Source organism: Carcharodon carcharias, chromosome 9 (assembly GCF_017639515.1).
Source record: "Carcharodon carcharias isolate sCarCar2 chromosome 9, sCarCar2.pri, whole genome shotgun sequence".
NCBI classification, from domain to species: domain Eukaryota; kingdom Metazoa; phylum Chordata; class Chondrichthyes; order Lamniformes; family Lamnidae; genus Carcharodon; species Carcharodon carcharias.
In genome coordinates this window covers 25,909,351-25,928,733 of record NC_054475.1, presented here as the reverse complement: position 1 = coordinate 25,928,733, position 19,383 = coordinate 25,909,351, and the positions used below count along the sequence as shown (strand labels likewise).

Here is a 19,383-nt window from a genome sequence, read left to right as displayed (position 1 = left end):
TGTCTGAGTGGATGGGAACTATGAGTAAGACCTGCATTTGAGTCATTGGCCTAGATTTTGTGAAAGAAGTAATGATGAGGTTAACAGTGATCACCATTGTTAAAATGAATCCAGCGTGCAACTAAAAAATCCAGGATTCAAATACATGGAATGGTGTTAAGTTGGGGTATTTGTGTGATAGAGCTACACACTAAACATGCCAGAAAAGATTAAGGCTTGTCTATTCAATGCAACTGAAATTTTAATGTTGTGATATGTTTTAATTACTCCTAACTCTGGCAATGAAAGTTAACTTCTGCAACTATAGAGTCTCATTCAGTTTTTAATGTTGGAGATTTTTTTAAAAATTGAAAAATGTGTATTTTTAAAACATTGGGTGGAATAGCCCCAGATTTGCACTCAGTGCAGTAGTGGCTGGGTAAAACCATGTTTTACCCACCAGCTGCGATGGCAGGTTTTCAAGCTGTATTGGCCCAAACCCGCCTCATTACTTATGCATTCCCGGGAAAGATGCAGTTTTCATGGTGGGTGTGCTCTCATTCACCTGCCACACAATCAGCTCGCCACTTCACCCCAGGCACCATATTTAAGGTCCAACATCCCAGCCCATTTTTACTTGCAGGGAAGATGTCCACGAAAGGCAAAAGGACTGCAGCCCCCAGATTTAATGACACATTGCTGGAATGCCATTTGGTCACCATGGAAGCCCACTGTGATGTCCTCTACCCCACTATGGCTGCAGGATGGGCAGCGGCATCACCAATCCAGCATGGCAGTTGGTGGCAGCAGTAGTTGACACCAATGCCCTGCAAAAGAGGACAGCCATCCAGTGTCACTATATGATGAATGGTCTCACCTGTTCCACCAGGATAACTCGCTCTTCTCATCACACTCAACTCTCACTCAAACCCATCACACATCCACAGGAATCTCACAACTCAAGGGACAACAACACTAACTATCTCTCTCTCACATCCTTACATCTCCATTGCTCATATTCTCTGGAGCTCACATCCTCATTCCTGTCCATGACTCTGCTCACCGCACAAACATTCCATGTAGTGCCATGTGCCCTCACACCCTCTCCATCTGCTCCCATGCAGGAGAAGTTGGCTCACGTCAGCAGGGAGCGGTCCCAGACCAGGGGTGGAATGGCCCAGATTATGCCCTTTATTCACTTTTTGAGGGGCGTGCCATCGTGCTGACTGATGAGGCTGTGGGCCGCGCCTGTGGCAACAGTGAGGTTGGCAGTGAACACCCACCTAAGGATCCTACACCACACAATCCCTCCCTCAATGCAACTGAATGCTCTGCCCCCTGCTTTTGACTCTACATTACACTAATGATCTCTACGTTGGTTCACATGGAGATCTGCCAAGGGACAGACACCCTCAGCCAGCTAGTCCCTCAGCTCCTTGAGGGGAAGAAGCATCTGGAGGGGCGTCGGGGTGCCCCATTTCCCCACTCATGTTACAAATGCAAGAACTCACCCACGGTTACCATGATGGAGTGCAGATCTGCGCGCACCTCTGCATTCTGCTGGGCCAGAGTCTCCATGGCATCCACCATCCTCCCCATGGATACCTCCATGCGTGCACATGGGTACCACTACATCAGAGAGCAGGCAGGCGCACTCCTCCAGCTCGCATGCCACTCTGATGCAAGGAATCTCAGAGGCTATCCTCTTCCTCCAAGTCTTCTTTGCCTGTGACCCTTCACCCTCATCCTCTGTCACCGCAGAGGGAGCAGCTGGTCAGTGAGTGATTCTGGAGGGAAAAGTGTGTGTGAGGCAGGGCTTTTCGGAGCCTTGGGCAAGCACACTCACATGCACACAGATCCTTCTCATTTCACACTCTTCTCAATATCCTGAGCATTTTGAATGCTGCCTGCTGGGGTTCACTTCCAGTTGTCTATCTGAGCTGACTTGCATCTTTGCCCATGTCCTCATCTGTAGCCAAGAAGAGGTGCAAATAAGCAGCTCAGACGACCTGTGCACTTACCCACACCCTCCAGTGCAGAGAGACACACCTTGGTGGTACCGAGATCTAGAGCACGCTCGGGTTCACAATCTGGTGGTTACTGAATGGGCACATGTCTGCAGCAGGAGGAGGCAGGTTCAGCTGAGCTCCCTGGCATTCAGAGGTCTGAGCCAAATGAAGAGCCTCTGGAATTGGCCTTCCAGCTCATCCTGGAGAGTCAGGAGAAGGTGTGGGAACATTGAGCAGAGCTGTTGGAAGCCCTCATCAGAGTGGCATGCGAGCTGGAGGAGTGCGCCTGCCTGCTCTCTGATGTAGTGGTACCCATGTGCGCGCGTGGAGGTATCCATGGGGAGGATGGTGGATGCCATGGAGACTCTGGCCCAGCAGAATGCAGAGGTGCGCGCAGATCTGCACTCCATCATGGTAACCGTGGGTGAGTTCTTGCATTTGTAACATGAGTGGGGAAATGGGGCACCCCGACGCCCCTCCAGATGCTTCTTCCCCTCAAGGAGTTGGGCTGGGGCCCTTGGGCAATTGAGGGGAGGAGGAGTGAAAGTGGACACCCCTGGGTCATCCACCAAGGAATCTCAGAGGCTATCCTCTTCCTTCAAGTCTTCTTTGCCTGTGACCCTTCACCCTCATCCTCTGTCACCGCAGAGGGAGCAGCTGGTCAGTGAGTGATTCTGGAGGGAAAAGTGTGTGTGAGGCAGGGCTTTTCGGAGCCTTGGGCAAGCACACTCACATGCACACAGATCCTTCTCATTTCACACTCTTCTCAATATCCTGAGCATTTTGAATGCTGCCTGCTGGGGTTCGCTTCCAGTTGTCTATCTGAGCTGACTTGCATCTTTGCCCAACCACTGATCATACTCCCATACAGCACCTGACCTCGCCCACCACAACTCTCTCTTCACTTTTGATTTGGACAACATCGTCTGTATTTGTTTTTTTTTGCGCTCCCCGGTCACCCATTTCCTTTCCCCCATTGCAGTTGACCCCCAACCTCCCAGCATCACCTTCCGCCTCCCCTCCGTGACCTACCAGCCACAACCCTTTTCCTTCAGGGATATCCAGGTGAATGTGCACGTTTCCTTCCTTCCTGAAAACCCTACCCCCATCCACATTCACCTCCCTGACGACCACCACCTTCCCACCCCTAGGGTCTGTGTCTGCCACTGGGACCCCACCAACTACCCTCATTGTTCCTTCTATCGCTAACATCGAACCCACCCTACAGCCTCACTTTACCCTCGGTCATTCTCACCCTTTCTCCCTACCCTGCCCACCCTCAGCTCGCACCCCAGGAGGCGGATATGGATTTATCTGACCCCTTCTGTGCACATCCACCTGCACACCCGTTCCCCCTTTCACACCTCTCCTCCCGCTCCCCCCCAACCCTTATCCCTTCTGCCATCCTTCATTCCTCCCCTCTCCCCACTCCTTTCTCCAGCCTTACCTCTTCCTCCAGCCTCACTTCTTCCTCCACCCATCCTCCCCTCCCTGCACCCCTTCCTCCCTCCGGACACCCTCCCCTCTCCACATTTCTTCCCTTGCACCTTCCACCCGCCCCCCTTACACTTACCTCCCCAGTTCCCTTCATCTCCCCTGTTGCCCGCTCGTCTCCCCCTTCGCCCCGCCAACACCTTCATTGCCCCCGTTCCAACCTCACCCCCTTCTGACACCTCTTCCTCTCCCAGCTGTTCCTAGACCCTCCTTAACTATCATCCATTGTGAGCATCAACGGTAACTTTCCAACTTCCGTGAGCTACTTTGCAGTAGAGCCATGTCCATGAGGATCCACCCAGCGTGCCATGGATGTTCCTCCAGGATCCCGTTGCTGTCAGGCTCCAGCATCTTCTGCTCGGATGTCCGCGATGTGAACAAGGCCCTGGTGGTTAAGTCCCGACTTCTGGATGTCACACTTGTCAAGACGTGTTCTACACCAGTGTGTTTTCCTGCCGATGTGGGCAGACGATCCAGCAGCTATGGGGTGGGGACGATTCCGGTGGGCAGGCTTAATAATACGCTGATGTATTACTATGAGGTTCCCGGAGTCCAATGGCGGAGAAAACAGCCCGCTATCGGCGGACGATCGTGAATCAGTTTCACGCCATTTTGAATCTGATTGAGCCATGTTGTTCGCGCATGCCACCAAACACGCCCGACACCAATGGGCACTGAAAATCGTGGCCATTGTTTCTGTGTCTCCTCTCGCAATCCCATTTTTAACTCCCTCCCTTTATTTTGCTTTCTGTACATGATTTGGCATTGATTCAAATATTCTAACTTGCACTCCCTGGTTCAGACTTTGTATCTCAATAATGACCCTTTGATCTGTGGTTAAGGAAAATAGCACCCCTCTACAAGCCCCCCTCCCCCTCCCTCCCGTCCCACATCTGCTAACATCTGAACACTGGATGCCAGAGCCTTTATAGGCGGACCCTGTATCCAAGTTTCACAGTGCAAATGGAAGGGGGTAAAATAGCAAAGATTATGCTTCTCATGTGCATGTTTTTATCATTCACCTGTCAATTTTCCCCGATAGATATAGAAAATTTCAGCCTGCTGGGGAAAGAGCAAAGCCCATTGCCAAGGTGGTTTCTATCTCTAACTTCGTCCGGTCTGAAAAAAAGGTACATGTGGTGGAAATGTTAGTCCTGTGCCTGAACACAGATCCATTTCACAGATTTAACGCTTCAAGTCCATATGACCCTTCAGAAACATTTACTCTGTTTCTCCCTCCACAGATGCTGCTAGACCTGCTGAGATTTTCTAGCATTTTCTGTTTTTGTTTCAGATTTCCGGCATTTGCAGTATTTTGCTTTTATCCATTTCACAGATTCTCCATCTCAGTATGAACAGGCCCCATCAACAAAAATTTAAATATTCCCGAGTTTAAAAAAAAAACTTTTTTGATGCAGAGCTTACTCTGCTGTGACAAGTGGTTGTTGCCACCTTCCCCAATATAAATAAACTGGACTAGTAACAGCAGGGCATAGCTAGAGCAAATGGAAGTCCCGCTGATCATGGTCATTCTCCTTAGTTAGTAATAGGGAAAAGGTTTTTCTATGACCCCAGCAAAATGTTGTACTATCTTTCCCTTGTTATACTTGCTTCTGGATTCACATTAATATGGCAATTTTTGAAAAAGTTTACCCAACAGGTGTACAAAATGGTCTAGGACCGATCTGTCTCTTCAATCTGTTTTCATTTCTTTTTGCCTCTGATACTGATTTTTCATAATTTTCATTAGTTTTGAAATTATCACCACTAAGCAGTAAATCTAAATGCATATTTAGAAAGAGGTAAATTAGTGAATAAAGCTGAGAGTTAAGTTTCCTGGTCTTAAGGGATTAATCAGTAAAAGCCACCCCACAGATGCTCTTAACTTCTGCTTTAGCAACTTCTTGAAATTGGACTAAAACATATAAACTCCCAAACTCCAATCATATAATTTGTACATCAAAAAATGTTGCTCACAACATGTCAAGAATGGAGATGAGCTTTTTTCTGCTTGCTATTCTATTTGTAGTACATATTATGTGCAAATCTCTAGTTTGCCACTGTATAAAAATATGCTTTTTATCAAATAAACTTCAACTATCTTCCTTCATTCTATGATCCCATTGTTGTACCAGTTAAAACTTATATTACAGCTTATAAAATGCAAGCAATAGTAGTGGTTTCATGCTTCACCATTATAAGATCTTAAGAAATAGGAGCAAGAGTAGGCCATTCGGCCCATCGAGTCTCCTCAGCCATTCAATAAGATAATAGCTGACCTGACTGTGGCCTTACTCACATTCCTGCCTGCACCTCCACAGCACCCCTCGTCCCCATAACCCTTGATTCCCTTGTCGATCAAAAATCTAACTCTGCCATGAATATTCATTTACCCAGCCTCTAAGTGGAGATCTCTGGAAGAGAATTCCAAAGACAACCCCCTGAAAGAAGAAATCCCTCCTTATCTCTGTCTTAAATGGGATATCCCTTATTTTTAAAGTGCATCCCCAGTTCAAAACTCCCCCACAAGGGGAAACGTTCTCTCAGCATCGATCCTGTCAAGCCCCTTCAAACTTATTTCAATATTATCCCTCTCGTTTTCTAAAATCCAATGATTATAGGCTCAACCTTCCCTCATAAGGCAGGCTGTTATCCTGGGAATCAGCCTAGTGAACCTTCCCTGAACTGCTTCCATGGAAGTATATTCTTCCTTAAGTAAGGAGATGAAAACTGTATACAGTACTATAGGTGAGGTCTCTCCAATGCTCTGAACAGTTGTAGCATGACTTCCCTACTTTTATATTCCATTTCCTTTAGTAAAGGAATGTTGGCCATTATCTAATGTACCTGCATGTTAACTTTTTGTGATGTATAATACTTGTGGTCAACTCTCCTATTTGTAATTTTATATAATCTAAAGATGTGAAACCTTTTTGCAGATATACACAGTGGATGGAGTTACAATACTGCACTTCAGCTGCTAGGAGCTGCCTGAATAGTAGAACTAAACAGATATGGGGAGAAATTTGGATTCTTTGTGTCTGTTTTTTGGGTGCTTAGAGTGCCCGCAGAGGTCCAAAATGCTGTCCATACCGTGTGCACATATACTGGGTTGAAGCACACTGGATGTCATAATGGTGAGGACATTAGTGTGTATGCAGTGAACAGCTGCTGGATGTAACACCGCAAGAAGATTATGGCTTTAATCAGCATGTAACATTGAATGCTTCAACAACCATCACTCTTAACCCCTCATTGCAGAACACGCTTTCAGAAGTAGGAATGACCCGCCGCCAAAACTATTTAAAGGAATCATCAATTACTTACAGGTTAGTTGCCGGTTGATTTCTTATGGCTGTTGCTATAGGTCTACAAGTGTTTAGTTTTCTATAGCTTAAAGTTGCAAAGGTCTATGGGCAGTAGTTCTTCTGCATTGCTGTAGGAGTCTTTGTTGCCTTCAAGATGTCTTAGAAATCAATTGCTCTTGGATAGGTGTATACTGGTAGAAAATGAGCAGAGCATGTAGAGCAGAACAAGTTGCTGGAAGAGAGAGGTAGATGGAAGGGAGAAAAGGGCATTCAGCAGGAGGCCACATCTGTCCAGGATGCCTGTGGAGCAATTCTCCTATCTTAACTTAAATGACAAATAATGGATGAGACTTCTCTGCTATAGTAAAGACACCATCACTGGAATCTGCCACCTGATGCAACCTCAGCAGGGCAAGACTTGTGCTGTAATAGAAGCCGCCCTCAGGCGCTGCATCATGGTTGGATCTAAAAGTGTGGATGGAGTTGGTCACTAATCCGTGCTGGGAAGGATGGGCTCTAAGCTCTTTGCAAAGTTGATGCTCGACTGCACATTCCCTGACATTGATATCAGGCATCCCATTGCACCAAGCACTTTGTTGTGCATGCAAATCAGCATTCTTCTGTAGATTGCCCCATTAAGGTGTTCAACTAAACCCTCTGCAGCAGAACCTGTGCGACCTCCCTTCTGGTGTGCTGACATCTATTCTTACCCACTAACCTGGCTGCAGGCCACTGTGCTCAGTGTCGAACCACATGCAAATCCCACATCTAATGGTATCCTCTAAATTACGTGTAGTATCAGTATCTGAGCTGGTGGCAGAGTGTGTGCAATCAAGTGACGGTGTGCCTTCATCATTACCGTTGTCTTGCTGTTTCTCCGCTGCCTGACCAAGTTGCATTTTGAAGAAAGGAGAAAGGTATAATGGTAAGATTGTGGTGTGAGGAGGATGGGAAATTGGATGTGAGAAGGAAGATCAGATATGAGGATGTCGTCATCTTCAATGGTTTTAACCCCGCTGCTGGCCATCGCCTCATCAATGGGTATTTCAATAATGGCCAGCACTGCCTCCTTCATGGTGTTAAGTCATGCAGGTATGTCTGTTCCCCTCCAGTTAGTTCTGCTGCCTCCAGTTGTGCGCCATCTTTTCCTACAATGGAGAGGGTATAGTCAGTGAAATTGCCATGCACTTTGGGTGATGTTTGTCTTGCTTGAACTGTTGCAGTGTGTGCAAACTATGAGAGGTAGGCTGGCACCAGTGCTAAGTTTGTGACTGAGAGGTGAAGTTGTGAATATGAGGTATGAGTCATGGCTGATAGAGATTGTTGGTAGGTGATTGAAGGGGGCAGTGGTGAATTCAGCAGTGTCAAATTGAGCTAGTGGTGCAGTTGGTACAATATTGCATTTGAAGATACATTCGCTGACCTTGACCACTCGCGTGAGGTCATTGAACTTCTTGGGGCATTGCATCCAAGTCCTTGGTTTGACTCCTTGACCTCCAAGGCTACCAGCTGCCACTGCATTCTGAATGTTTGTCTGGGGGCACACCTGGCCCCCTGCTGATACACAGTATCCTTCCCTTCACCTCCTCCAAAGTCTTCACTGCAGCATTCAAAAATCTTCGAGCCTATGATGTGCCTCTCAAAAGGTCATGACCTGAAAATTAACTCTTGTGCGTCTCTCTCTATAGATGCTGCCAGACCTATTGAGTATTTCCATCATTTTCTGTTTTAAATCTGAACACTGATTTCGAGAAACCAAGATTGGGAGCATCAGTCCCAGCTGACACCATCATACTTTGAATGGCAAGTGAGAGCTGACTGATGTTAAAGTTGGCTCCAAAGTTTGGCAGAAGGTTGGCTGCTGTGAATGCATGAAAAAATGATTGTCATGACAATATATCCCTTGACACTTGTACTATTTATTTGGTCAAGTGTTAGCTTGGAACATTTACAAGTTGTTGTTGATACTGACTCACGCAGAGTTTTGTGTTTTCAACTATCTTTTATAAACTACTGAAGTTGACCCTAAGGTAATTATGTAAAAGTTTGAGGTTAGTAGCCATCAACAGCCCCTGGGATTGTGCGAATAGAGATAATTTATAATAGTTCCTAAAGTATTTATTTTAGTAGCAAACTTTTTATCTTTTTACTTACCCAAAGCCATATCCCATCATGTGCTTTCAATTCTTCTACTGAATGGTATAAACGTTATTACACTGGAAGCTCATATCTCTCTGAGCTACAAACCCAATTTTCTTTTTTTTGCAGCCCTGGTCCTAATACGCTTTTCTTGATTGAATGTTGTTCAATTTCTGCCAGAAAGGACCCTGACAACATAGCTACTTCCAATCTTTACTGTAAAGCTAAAGACAAAAAAACTGCGGATGCTGGAAGTCCAAAACAAAAACAGAATTACCTGGAAAAACTCAGCACGTCTGGCAGCATCAGCGGAGAAGAAAAGAGTTGATGTTTCGAGTCCTCATGACCCTTAAACAGAACTGATCTTTCTTTACAAGGGGAGGGAAATATAAGCTGGTTTAAGGGTGGTGGGGAGGGGGGTGGGGGTGGGTGGAGAAGTGGGGGGGGTGGGGTCGGGGGAGAAGTGGTGGGGTGGGGGGAGAAGTGCGGGGGGGGAGAAGTGGAGGGGGGGTTGTTAGGATAGGAGCAGATCATCAAAAGATGTCACACAAAAGAACACAGAGGTGTTGAAGTTGGTGATATTATCTAAACGAATGTGCTAATTAAGAATGGATGGTAGGGCACTCAAGGTATAGCTCTAGTGGGGGTGGGGGAGCATAAAAGGTTTAAAAATGTTTAAAAATAATGGAAATAGGTGGGAAAAGAAAAACCTATATAAATTATTGGGAAAAAAAAGGAAGGGGGAAGAAACAGAAAGCGGGTGGGGATGGAGGAGGGAGCTTAAGACCTAAAGTTGTTGAATTCAATATTCAGTCCAGAAGGCTGTAAAGTGCCTAGTCGGAAGGTGAGGTGCTGTTCCTCCAGTTTGCGTTGGGCTTCACTGGAACAATGTAGCAGGTCAAGGACAGACATGTGGGCAAGAGAGCAGGGTGGAGTGTTAAAATGGCAAGCGACAGGGAGGTTTGGGTCATTCTTGCGGACAGACTGCAGGTGTTCTGCAAAGCAGTTGCCCAGTTTACGTTTGGTCTCTCTAATGTAGAGGAGACCGCATTGGGAGCAACGAATGCAGTAGACTAAGTTGGGGGAAATGCAAGTGAAATGCTGCTTCACTTGAAAGGAGTGTTTGGGGCCTTGGACGGTGAGGAGAGATGAAGTGAAGGGGCAGGTGTTACATCTTTTGCATGGGCATGGGGAGGTGCCATAGGTGGGGGTTGAGGAGTAAGGGGTGATGAAGGAGTGGACCAGAGTGTCCCGGAGGGAACAATCCCTATGGAATGCCGACAGGGGGGGTGAAGGGAAGATGTATTTGGTGGTGGCATCATGCTGGAAATGGCGGAGGATGATCCTTTGAATGCGGAGGCTGGTGGGGTGATAAGTGAGGACAAGGGGGACCCTATCATGTTTCTGGGAGGGAGGAGAAGGCATGAGGGCAGATGCGCGGGAGATGGGCCAGACACGGTTGAGGGCCCTGTCAACGACCGTGGGTGGAAAACCTCGGTTAAGGAAGAAGGAGGACATGTCAGAGGAACTGTTTTTGAAGGTAGCATCATCGGAACAGATGCGACGGAGGTGAAGGAACTGAGAGAATGGGTTGGAGTCCTTACAGGAAGCGGGGTGTGAGGAGCTGTAGTCGAGGTAGCTGTGGGAGTCGGTAGGCTTGTAATGGATATTGGTGAACAGTCTATCACCAGAGATTGAGATAGAGAGGTCAAGGAAGGGAAGGGAAGTGTCAGAGATGGACCACGTGAAAATGTTGGAGGGATGGAGATTGGAAGCAAAATTAATACATTTTTCCAAGTCCCGACGAGAGCTTGAAACAGCACCGAAGTAATCATCGATGTACCGGAGAAAGAGTTGTGGAAGGGGGCCAGAGTAGGACTGGAACAAGGAATGTTCCACATACCCCATAAAGAGACAGGCATAGCTGGGGCCCATGCGGGTACCCATAGCCACACCTTTTATTTGGAGGAAGTGAGACGAGTTTAAGGAGAAATTGTTCAGTGTGAGAACAAGTTCAGCCAGACGGAGGAGAGTAGTGGTGGATGGGGATTGTTCAGGCCTCTGTTTGAGGAAGAAGCAAAGGGCTTCTGATGGTCTGAGGGTCTGATGGTCTTAGCTTCCCCATCCACCACTACTCTCCTCCATCTGGCTGAACTTGTTCTCACACTGAACAATTTCTCCTTCAACTCCTCTCACTTCCTCCAAATAAAAGATGTGGTTATGGGTACCCGCATGGGCCCCAGCTATGCCTGTCTCTTTATGGGGTATGTGGAACATTCCTTGTTCCAGTCCTACTCCGGCCCCCTTCCACAACTCTTTCTCCGGTACATCGATGATTACTTCGGTGCTGCTTCATGCTCTCGTCGGGACTTGGAAAAATTTATTAATTTTGCTTCCAATCTCCATCCCTCCATCATTTTCACATGGTCCATCTCTGACACTTCCCTTCTCTTCCCTGACCTCTCTGTCTCAATCTTGGTGATAGACTGTCCACCAATATCCATTACAAGCCTACCGACTCCCACAGCTACCTCGACTACAGCTCCTCACACCCCGCTTCCTGTAAGGACTCCATCCCATTCTCTCAGTTCCTTTGCCTCCGTCGCATCTGTTCCGATGATGCTACCTTCAAAAACAGTTCCTCTGACATGTCCTTCTTCCTTAACCGAGGTTTTTCACCCATGGTCGTTGACAGGGCCCTCAACCGTGTCTGGCCCATCTCCCGCGCATCTGCCCTCATGCCTTCTCCTCCCTCCCAGAAACATGATAGGGTCCCCATTGTCCTCACTTATCACCCCACCAGCCTCTGCATTCAAAGGATCATCCTCCGCCAACTCCAGCATGATGCCACCACCAAACACATCTTCCCTTCACGCCCCCGTAGGCATTCCGTAGGGATCGTTCCCTCCAGGATACCCTGGTCCACTCCTCTATCACCCCCTACTCCTCAACCCCCACCTATGGCACCTCCCCATGCCCACGCAAAAGCTATAACACCTGCCCCTTCACTTCGTCTCTCCTCACCGTCCAAGGCCCCAAACACTCCTTTCAAGTGAAGCAGCATTTCACTTGCATTTCCCCCAACTTAGTCTACTGTATTTGTTGCTCCCAATGCGGTCTCCTCTACATTAGAGAGACCAAACGTAAACTGGGCGACCGCTTTGCAGAACACCTGCGGTCTGTCCGCAAGAATGACCCAAACCTCCCTGTCGCTTGCCATTTTAACACTCCACCCTGCACTCTTCCCCACATGTCTGTCCTTGGCCTGCTGCATTGTTCCAGTGAAGCCCAACACAAACTGGAGGAACAGCTCCTCATCTTCCGTCTAGGCACTTTACAGCCTTCCGGACTGAATATTGAATTCAACAAATTTAGGTCTTAAGCTCCCTCCTCCATCCCCACCCGCTTTCTGTTTCTTCCCCCTTTTTTTCCCAATAATTTATATAGATTTTTCTTTTCCCACCTATTTCCATTATTTTTAAATATTTTTAAATCTTTCATGCTCCCCCACCCCCACTAGAGCTATACCTTGAGTGCCCTACCATCCATTCTTAATTAGCACATTCGTTTAGATAATATCACCAACTTCAACACCTCTGTGTTCTTTTGTTCTTTTGTCTGTGACATCTTTTGATGATCTGCTCCTATCCTAACACCCCCCTCCACTTCTCCCCCTTACAGCCGCCCTTAAACCAGCTTATATTTCCCTCTCCTTGTAAAGAAAGATCAGTTCTGTTGAAGGGTCATGAGGACTCGAAACGTCAACTCTTCTCCGCTGATGCTGTCAGACCTGCTGAGTTTTTCCAGGTAATTTTGTTATTGTTTACTGTAAAGCTATTCTCTAACCTTTCTCAAACAAGGTTTTGCATTTTGAGTATCAGATTTTTGTATCATTTTATGTTTAATTTGGGAAAAAATTATGATCTATCCCATACCCCTGTCCTGCTATACATATGTACTAATCAAAATGTACCAGTGGAGATAGAAGAACAATGAGGACTGTAATCTGTTCCTTTCACTCTGTCTCCCTAATTTGAGGCAGATCAACAGGTATTATGGTTTCCCATGAGATAATTCCTTAAGTTCAACATCACAGGCCACTCTTATAAGTGAATCTCATGTCCCCTTGTGAACCAGATTGTGTCCTATAAACCTGGTCAATATTTAGGTCAATGCAGTGATTTCTGGGGCCATGCAGAGAATCATTGTGACTGTACTCCTCACTGGAAGATATCCATAAAATGTGGTCACTTCGTTCTTCTGCCTGCCAAAGACACACAATCTTTCAGTCTGTTGCAAACCATTGACAAATCTGGGTCCTTTACTTATGTGGCTAGTCGGTACCTTGATATCCTCTGACTATCCCTATATCTCTGCTAGCTTCGGACTAACTGCAGTCTTTCTGCAATACTGATCATGATACTGCTTCAAATTCTTCTGAAGATATCCCATAACAAAGGACATTAAAGATGCTATATAAATGCCATTTTTTAATTAATGTAGCAAAATGCCACAATGTCCTTCACAGAAACAATAACCGAACAAAGTTTGACACCGAGTAACATAGAAATATCAGGACAAGTGACCAAAAGCTTGGTCAAATGGATAAGGTTTAAGGAGGACCTTATAGAATGTAGAAAGGTGGATAGGTTTAGGGAGTGAATTCCAGAGTTTTGTGTCTTGATAGCTGAAAGCACAGCTGCCAATGGTGGGGTGAAGAAAATAGGAGATGCACAGAGGGCAGAATTGGTAGAGTACAATGATCTTGGAAGTATATGGAGCTCTGAGAGTTCACTGTTTACGACATTTAGCTGGTCCAATATTCACAAAATGGAAGATGGTCTTTGGCCACTAAAATATATCTGCCAAATGAGTGTTGTCTGTAAACAGCCCACAAGGTGTTTATAATTGAATGAAATGGCTTGTGCTATTGATATGTTCTAAGCCTGGAAGCCTGATCCCCAAGTAGGGGCATGATATGTGGACCCCCACAATACTGTGTTCACAAATGCAGATGGCAGGCATGCATGGTGATAAATAGAGCTCTTGTTTTCTCTGCTAGCTATGGGAGAGACCTGACATTTTTAAATATTTTCTTCTGTAAAATCAGTTAAGATTAAGAACTCCAAGGATCAAACCTTTGTGCCTTTGCAATGCTGTGCACAGGTGCTCCAATAGGTAGCAACAGCTGGTCCAAATGATAACACATTTGATATATCTATAATGAATATATGAAAAGATATTTCTCCTTGTGTGGTTTCAACTCATTTAGTTTAATTCACACCATGCAGTGTCATTATCTAGTAGTAGAAATAACATTATCATCAAATCAACTAATAGCACAAAACAAAATCTTTATGATATAAGAGGATCAATTTTAACTTGACCTGCTCAGCAGAAAATTGGAAAGTGGACATTTAAAAAATGAGCAGGTTACTTAACCACTCAGAATGGGACTCTTTTCCAACATCTCTGATATTAGCCTGCAAGAGACTTCATGAATTTATGCATATCTGTGTCAATAGGGCCATGACTGCATTTTAACCAGGTTTGAGTGGGCAAATCACTACAGCTTTCCTGCTAAGCTGAAGTGGATCAGCAGCTGATGGGAAAGACAAAGGCCCCATAGGAAAGTTTAAAAAAGGAGCCAGATTGCTTTTCTGGGGCCCCACAAGAAAAGTAGTGATCTCCCTTGCTCTAACCCTTTCGCACTCCACCACTAAACTGGAAGCCTGCAGGTGACTAAAAGTCATCTGACTTTCCCCTGCTGACAGCTGCCTTGCACCCTCTTCACTTCCATTCTAGGTAGAAGAAAGCCCTGTGGCATTTAAATTCTTGTGGATAATGAATTTGTGGCCTTCTGCTGGTCCTGGAGGGCAGAAAATTAACTCTGAGAGGATTGTGGCTGAAAATTCACCTAAGGTTGCAGTTGTGAAAATACTATGATTAGATGTTGGCCACATTTGAATCCATTTCCGCCAGTTCACACGAATGAATAGCATGTTTTCTTTTGGACATACTTTACCAATTTACTTACGAATTCCAATTATGGAATTCCAAGAATGTAAAGCCCAGATTTGCATTCAACTTTATCATAAAATAGAAACAGAAAGAGGACAGTTAGTGCAATGCCTATGTGGCTCTGCTTGCTTTTCAAGTGGAGCTGTCTACCATGGATGATCTATTGTCTTGATTTTACCTAAAGTGCATTTACTTATCTGCTTTAGACATTATAATTTTTATGTTCCTAAATTCTATCTGTCACAACTGAAAATTGCTTTGTACGGGGTACCTGAAATAGAATTCTCACATTCCAAGGAAGAAATGTTATAGTGCTGTCACATACATCAGATGGCTTATTTTTATCTGGCTAAAGCCAAATACATTTTTCTATGTATGCTATTCAGGGAGCCCAGGTAAGTACATTTTGTTATAGGTGCACCTATTTCTTAACGTGTGTTTTCCAAAAGCCTAAACTATAATTCTAGAATAGAATACTTAAATCATTAAGTACACTGACTTAACACTTTTAAAAGCCTTGTGTATATACAGCTTTATTTTAAGATTGGTTGTTGTCACCCTTTGTCATAGGAAGAATAAACATAGCAATATTGACAAAGGTCTCAAAGCTGCTCTGGTGAGTGTCTCAAACCAGTTCAGTTTTGTTACTTACTGCTTCAAAATGAACTAAAGACGTGTTCATGTGAAATTGTTTCTGCATGAAGCCCTACCAGCAATGGAAAAAGTGATATTCATATGTGCATATTGAAAAGGCATGTGCACCTGCTGAATAATAAGAATCTACCTTCTGTGGCAACTTATTGAGACTCCACCCATTTTCATCTTCTTTGCATTCCTGACCGTTCCCCCATTACAGTCATCTCCTTTTACTTATTCACATCATTTTAGTACCTCAGGCTTTCATCCATGCATGCAAACAATTAAGCATCACTTAAGCTTCAAGAAGAAACTCCTGAGTCCAAAGTTGTTACTTCCCATTATTATTATTAGCATTTTATTTTAATTCTTCCCTTCTCTTGGTTTATTTTCCCTGTGCCATACACCATTCTCTCAAATTTCTAAGTTATTTTCCAGACAAATGTGCTCTGTGCTGGCTGCCAGGAGGCAAAATGAGATTTTCATACTTTGCTATAAGGAAGGATAGTTGTTTTATTTTTGGCTCTGCTTGGCCAAGACCATATGTAAGCAACAGTTCACATTTTATCAGTGTGTTATGAAACACCACAACTTTTACTATGACTTGCAATTTATTTAGTCAATCTGTTGAAGTTTTTTTTATTAATCATGTAGACTGTAAAAACCTCCACTTCCTTTGGTCTGAGGCACTCCAGCAGTTATTTGCCGATAGAATGAGGAATGAACAGTTATTTGAAAGAGTGGGGTCTCAGCCTGAACATTTTTATAAATTGACAGTCCAGCTCTGGCCTATCAAAGTAAGTGCAACAGTAAATGCAAGATCGCAATCTCAGCCCTTTGAGAGTTGCTTGTTAACCTCCAGCCTGTCTATCACAGTTGCCCTTTCTAATGATCAGCTGGAAAGGTCAGATGAATTTAGAGACAGGGAAGTTCTTGAGAAGCCAACAGTTAAATATTTGGATTGATATAATGAGGCTTTCATAATCTTCTCTCCACGTAACCTCCATTTTGATGTTTTCATTCATGCTTTGAAACAGAATCAGTAGTAGTAGTGTCATAAACTTGTTCTTTGTTATGTCTGGGTCTCTCTGGCTTTAATGATTTAGAATGTTTAAGTGCAAGGCAAACATACGGTTTGATTTTAACTCCCTCATCCTGGCTTCTGCCAGAGGTGGGCCAGTTAAAATGGAATGGTGGGTTTACCTACTTCTTACCTGTCTTGACCTGGCCAACTGCAATTTTAAATTGCAGGCAGCAAGAACTGTTACTCTTCATTTCCTCCTTCCTTTCTTTCCCTTTTCCCCCTTCCCCCTGCCACCTTTCCAGATCTGACCATTTTGGCCAGTTGGCAAACGGTATGTTAATGATGCCCAACCATTAAAATCAGCCAACCTGCTTGCTGTCACCCCTGGATAGGCATGTTGCTAGCTTTAAAAACAAAAAAAACTGCGGATGCTGGAAATCCAAAACAAAAACAGAATTACCTGGAAAAACTCAGCAGGTATGGCAGCATCGGCGGAGAAGAAAAGAGTTGACTTTTCGAGTCCTCATGACCCTTCGACAGAACTTGAGTTCGAGTCCAAGAAAGAGTTGAAATATAAGCTGGTTTAAGTTGTGTGTGTGTGTGTGTGTGTGTGTGTGTGTGTGTGTGTGTGTGTGTGTGTGTGTGTGTGTGTGTGTGTGTGTGTGTGTGTGTGTGTGTGTGTGTGTGTGTGTGTGTGTGTGTGTGTGTGTGTGTGTGTGTGTGTGTGTGTGTGTGTGTGTGTGTGTGTGTGTGTGTGTGTGTGGTGGGGAGAGAGAGAGAGAAGTGAAGGGGGGTGGTGTGGTTGTAGGGACAAACAAGCAGTGATAGAAGCAGATCATCAAAAGATGTCAGGAACAAGATGTTTGTGACATGTTTTGATGATCTGCTTCTATCACTGCTTGTTTGTCCCTACAACCACACACCCCCCCACTTCTCTCTCTCTCTCTCTCTCTCTTCACCCCCCCCCCCCCCCCCCCCCCCCCACCACACACACACACACACACACACACACACACACACACACACCTTAAACCAGCTTATATTTCAACTCTTTCTTGGACTCGAACTCAAGTTCTGTCGAAGGGTCATGAGGACTTGAAACGTCAACTCTTTTCTCCTCCGCCGATGCTGCCATACATGTTGCTAGCTTTGCTAGATCTCCCATCTAGTAGTTAAAATTGAGCCCAGTACATGTTGGGGGATGGCTATAGCTCTATCCTGGAAAGTGAGCACCGTAATTATATTTTGATGCAGAAGTTTGTGTCATTGGACTTTTCTAGCAGATTGCACTTGGTGCTGGTGTGGAATTTTTCAGTGACTGTGTACACAAACAGCATCAACATGTGAGTTGTTCAACATATTCAATTTAGATATAATTGGAATGGTATCACACATAATATCATCTGGGTTGCTAATTTTGGCAGGATAAGCAGCTACATGCTTGAGATTTTTCAGTCTTGTTTCCTAAACAGTAAAACTACTATTGAATTTGGAAATCAGAAGAACAATAAGCGTTCAAATGCTTTTGGAAATGTTCCCTGACTTCTGATTGGTCACAAGGATGTCACAATTTGTGATTGAAAGATATTAGCAATAACAGATTGAGAACAATTCAGTGTGACTATTATGAAGTAATTCAGCATTGTTCAAGGCAGGAATATAAAATTAATGTTAATAACCAGGAACTTACAGTTTAGATTCTTTTCTTAGCTCGTTATCTTAAAAGATTTATAACAGCTACAGGCAGCATTGTCGGAGCTTTCATCTTGCACCACTATCTCTGACTCACCTTTATGACAACACTGACAAATTAAAGGACTATTTATTTTTTACATTACAAAGCTGCTTTTTTACAATAATCAACTTGCAATCACAGTACAATTTTTAACTGAGGGAAGCAGCCTAACTGGCTGTAATCTCATATTTCATTCAAATATTCCTTTCTCAGTTAAAATTCTCTTCTGTGTTCTCTAGTACTGAGTTCTAATAAGCAGTACAATAGGAAAGGATATGATATGCCAAAATTCCAATTTTACTTCTAGATACTATCAGATATTGTACCATTTTTTTAAATGTTTAAGGAATGGAATGATAGCCAACCTTTGAATTAGTGTTCAAGTGAATCATGTTGCCTGACTTTATAAAATGACATTTGATGTGGATTGAAAATGATATGTGCAGGCTTTTCTGTCTGAGCTATTGATTTACTTAAAAGATCCCTCACAGGCAACACTACTGAATGCAGACTGAGACATATTGGGGGTATCTCACTGACTTCATTAACAATGACATTGATCCCAATGGCACCACTTGTTCCTTGTGATTTCTTTTTGAGCCAGTACTTTTATTTCCTTCAGCAATCTTATTGTAGAGGAGATCAAATTGAACAAAGCCAGATGCACAGACTAAAAGGGCCTACAGCTCTCCAACCATTACTGGGACATCAATAGAAATGCTTTGTAAAGATGAAATGAAGAACATGAAGGGTGAGTTAGTCATTCTACGGCAATTGTGGTGGCCAATTAAGTTTGGCATTGCTGCAGACCTGTGAGCCTCCCTTGAGATTAGAAACTAATGGTTAGCACAGGAGAAAGATGTAAATGGTGCAGTTGCACTTGGGAATCAGGCCTCAACAGACTGAAGGGCATAGCTGCCCTTACTGAGCTACTGAAATGCAAGTACAAGGCACATGTTACTACTTATCAGATATTAAAACCTTATCTTATTTAATTAAAACAATCCAGAATATATGTGTTGCTAATGGCTTGTCTCA

The 19,383-nt window shown here is 44.4% G+C and overlaps 1 protein-coding gene across 1 annotated transcript in view; it reads right to left on the bottom strand.

Moving 5' to 3' along the window:
- Positions 1 to 5,131: 5,131 nt before the first annotated feature.
- The window catches only part of LOC121282392 (LHFPL tetraspan subfamily member 5 protein-like), a 125,041-nt gene continuing 110,789 nt past the window's right edge, over positions 5,132 to 19,383 (bottom strand). Inside the window, exon 3 of the mRNA XM_041196112.1 lies at positions 5,132 to 5,262. Coding sequence (XP_041052046.1) covers positions 5,132 to 5,262 — 131 coding nt within the window. The remainder of the gene's footprint in view (positions 5,263 to 19,383) is intronic.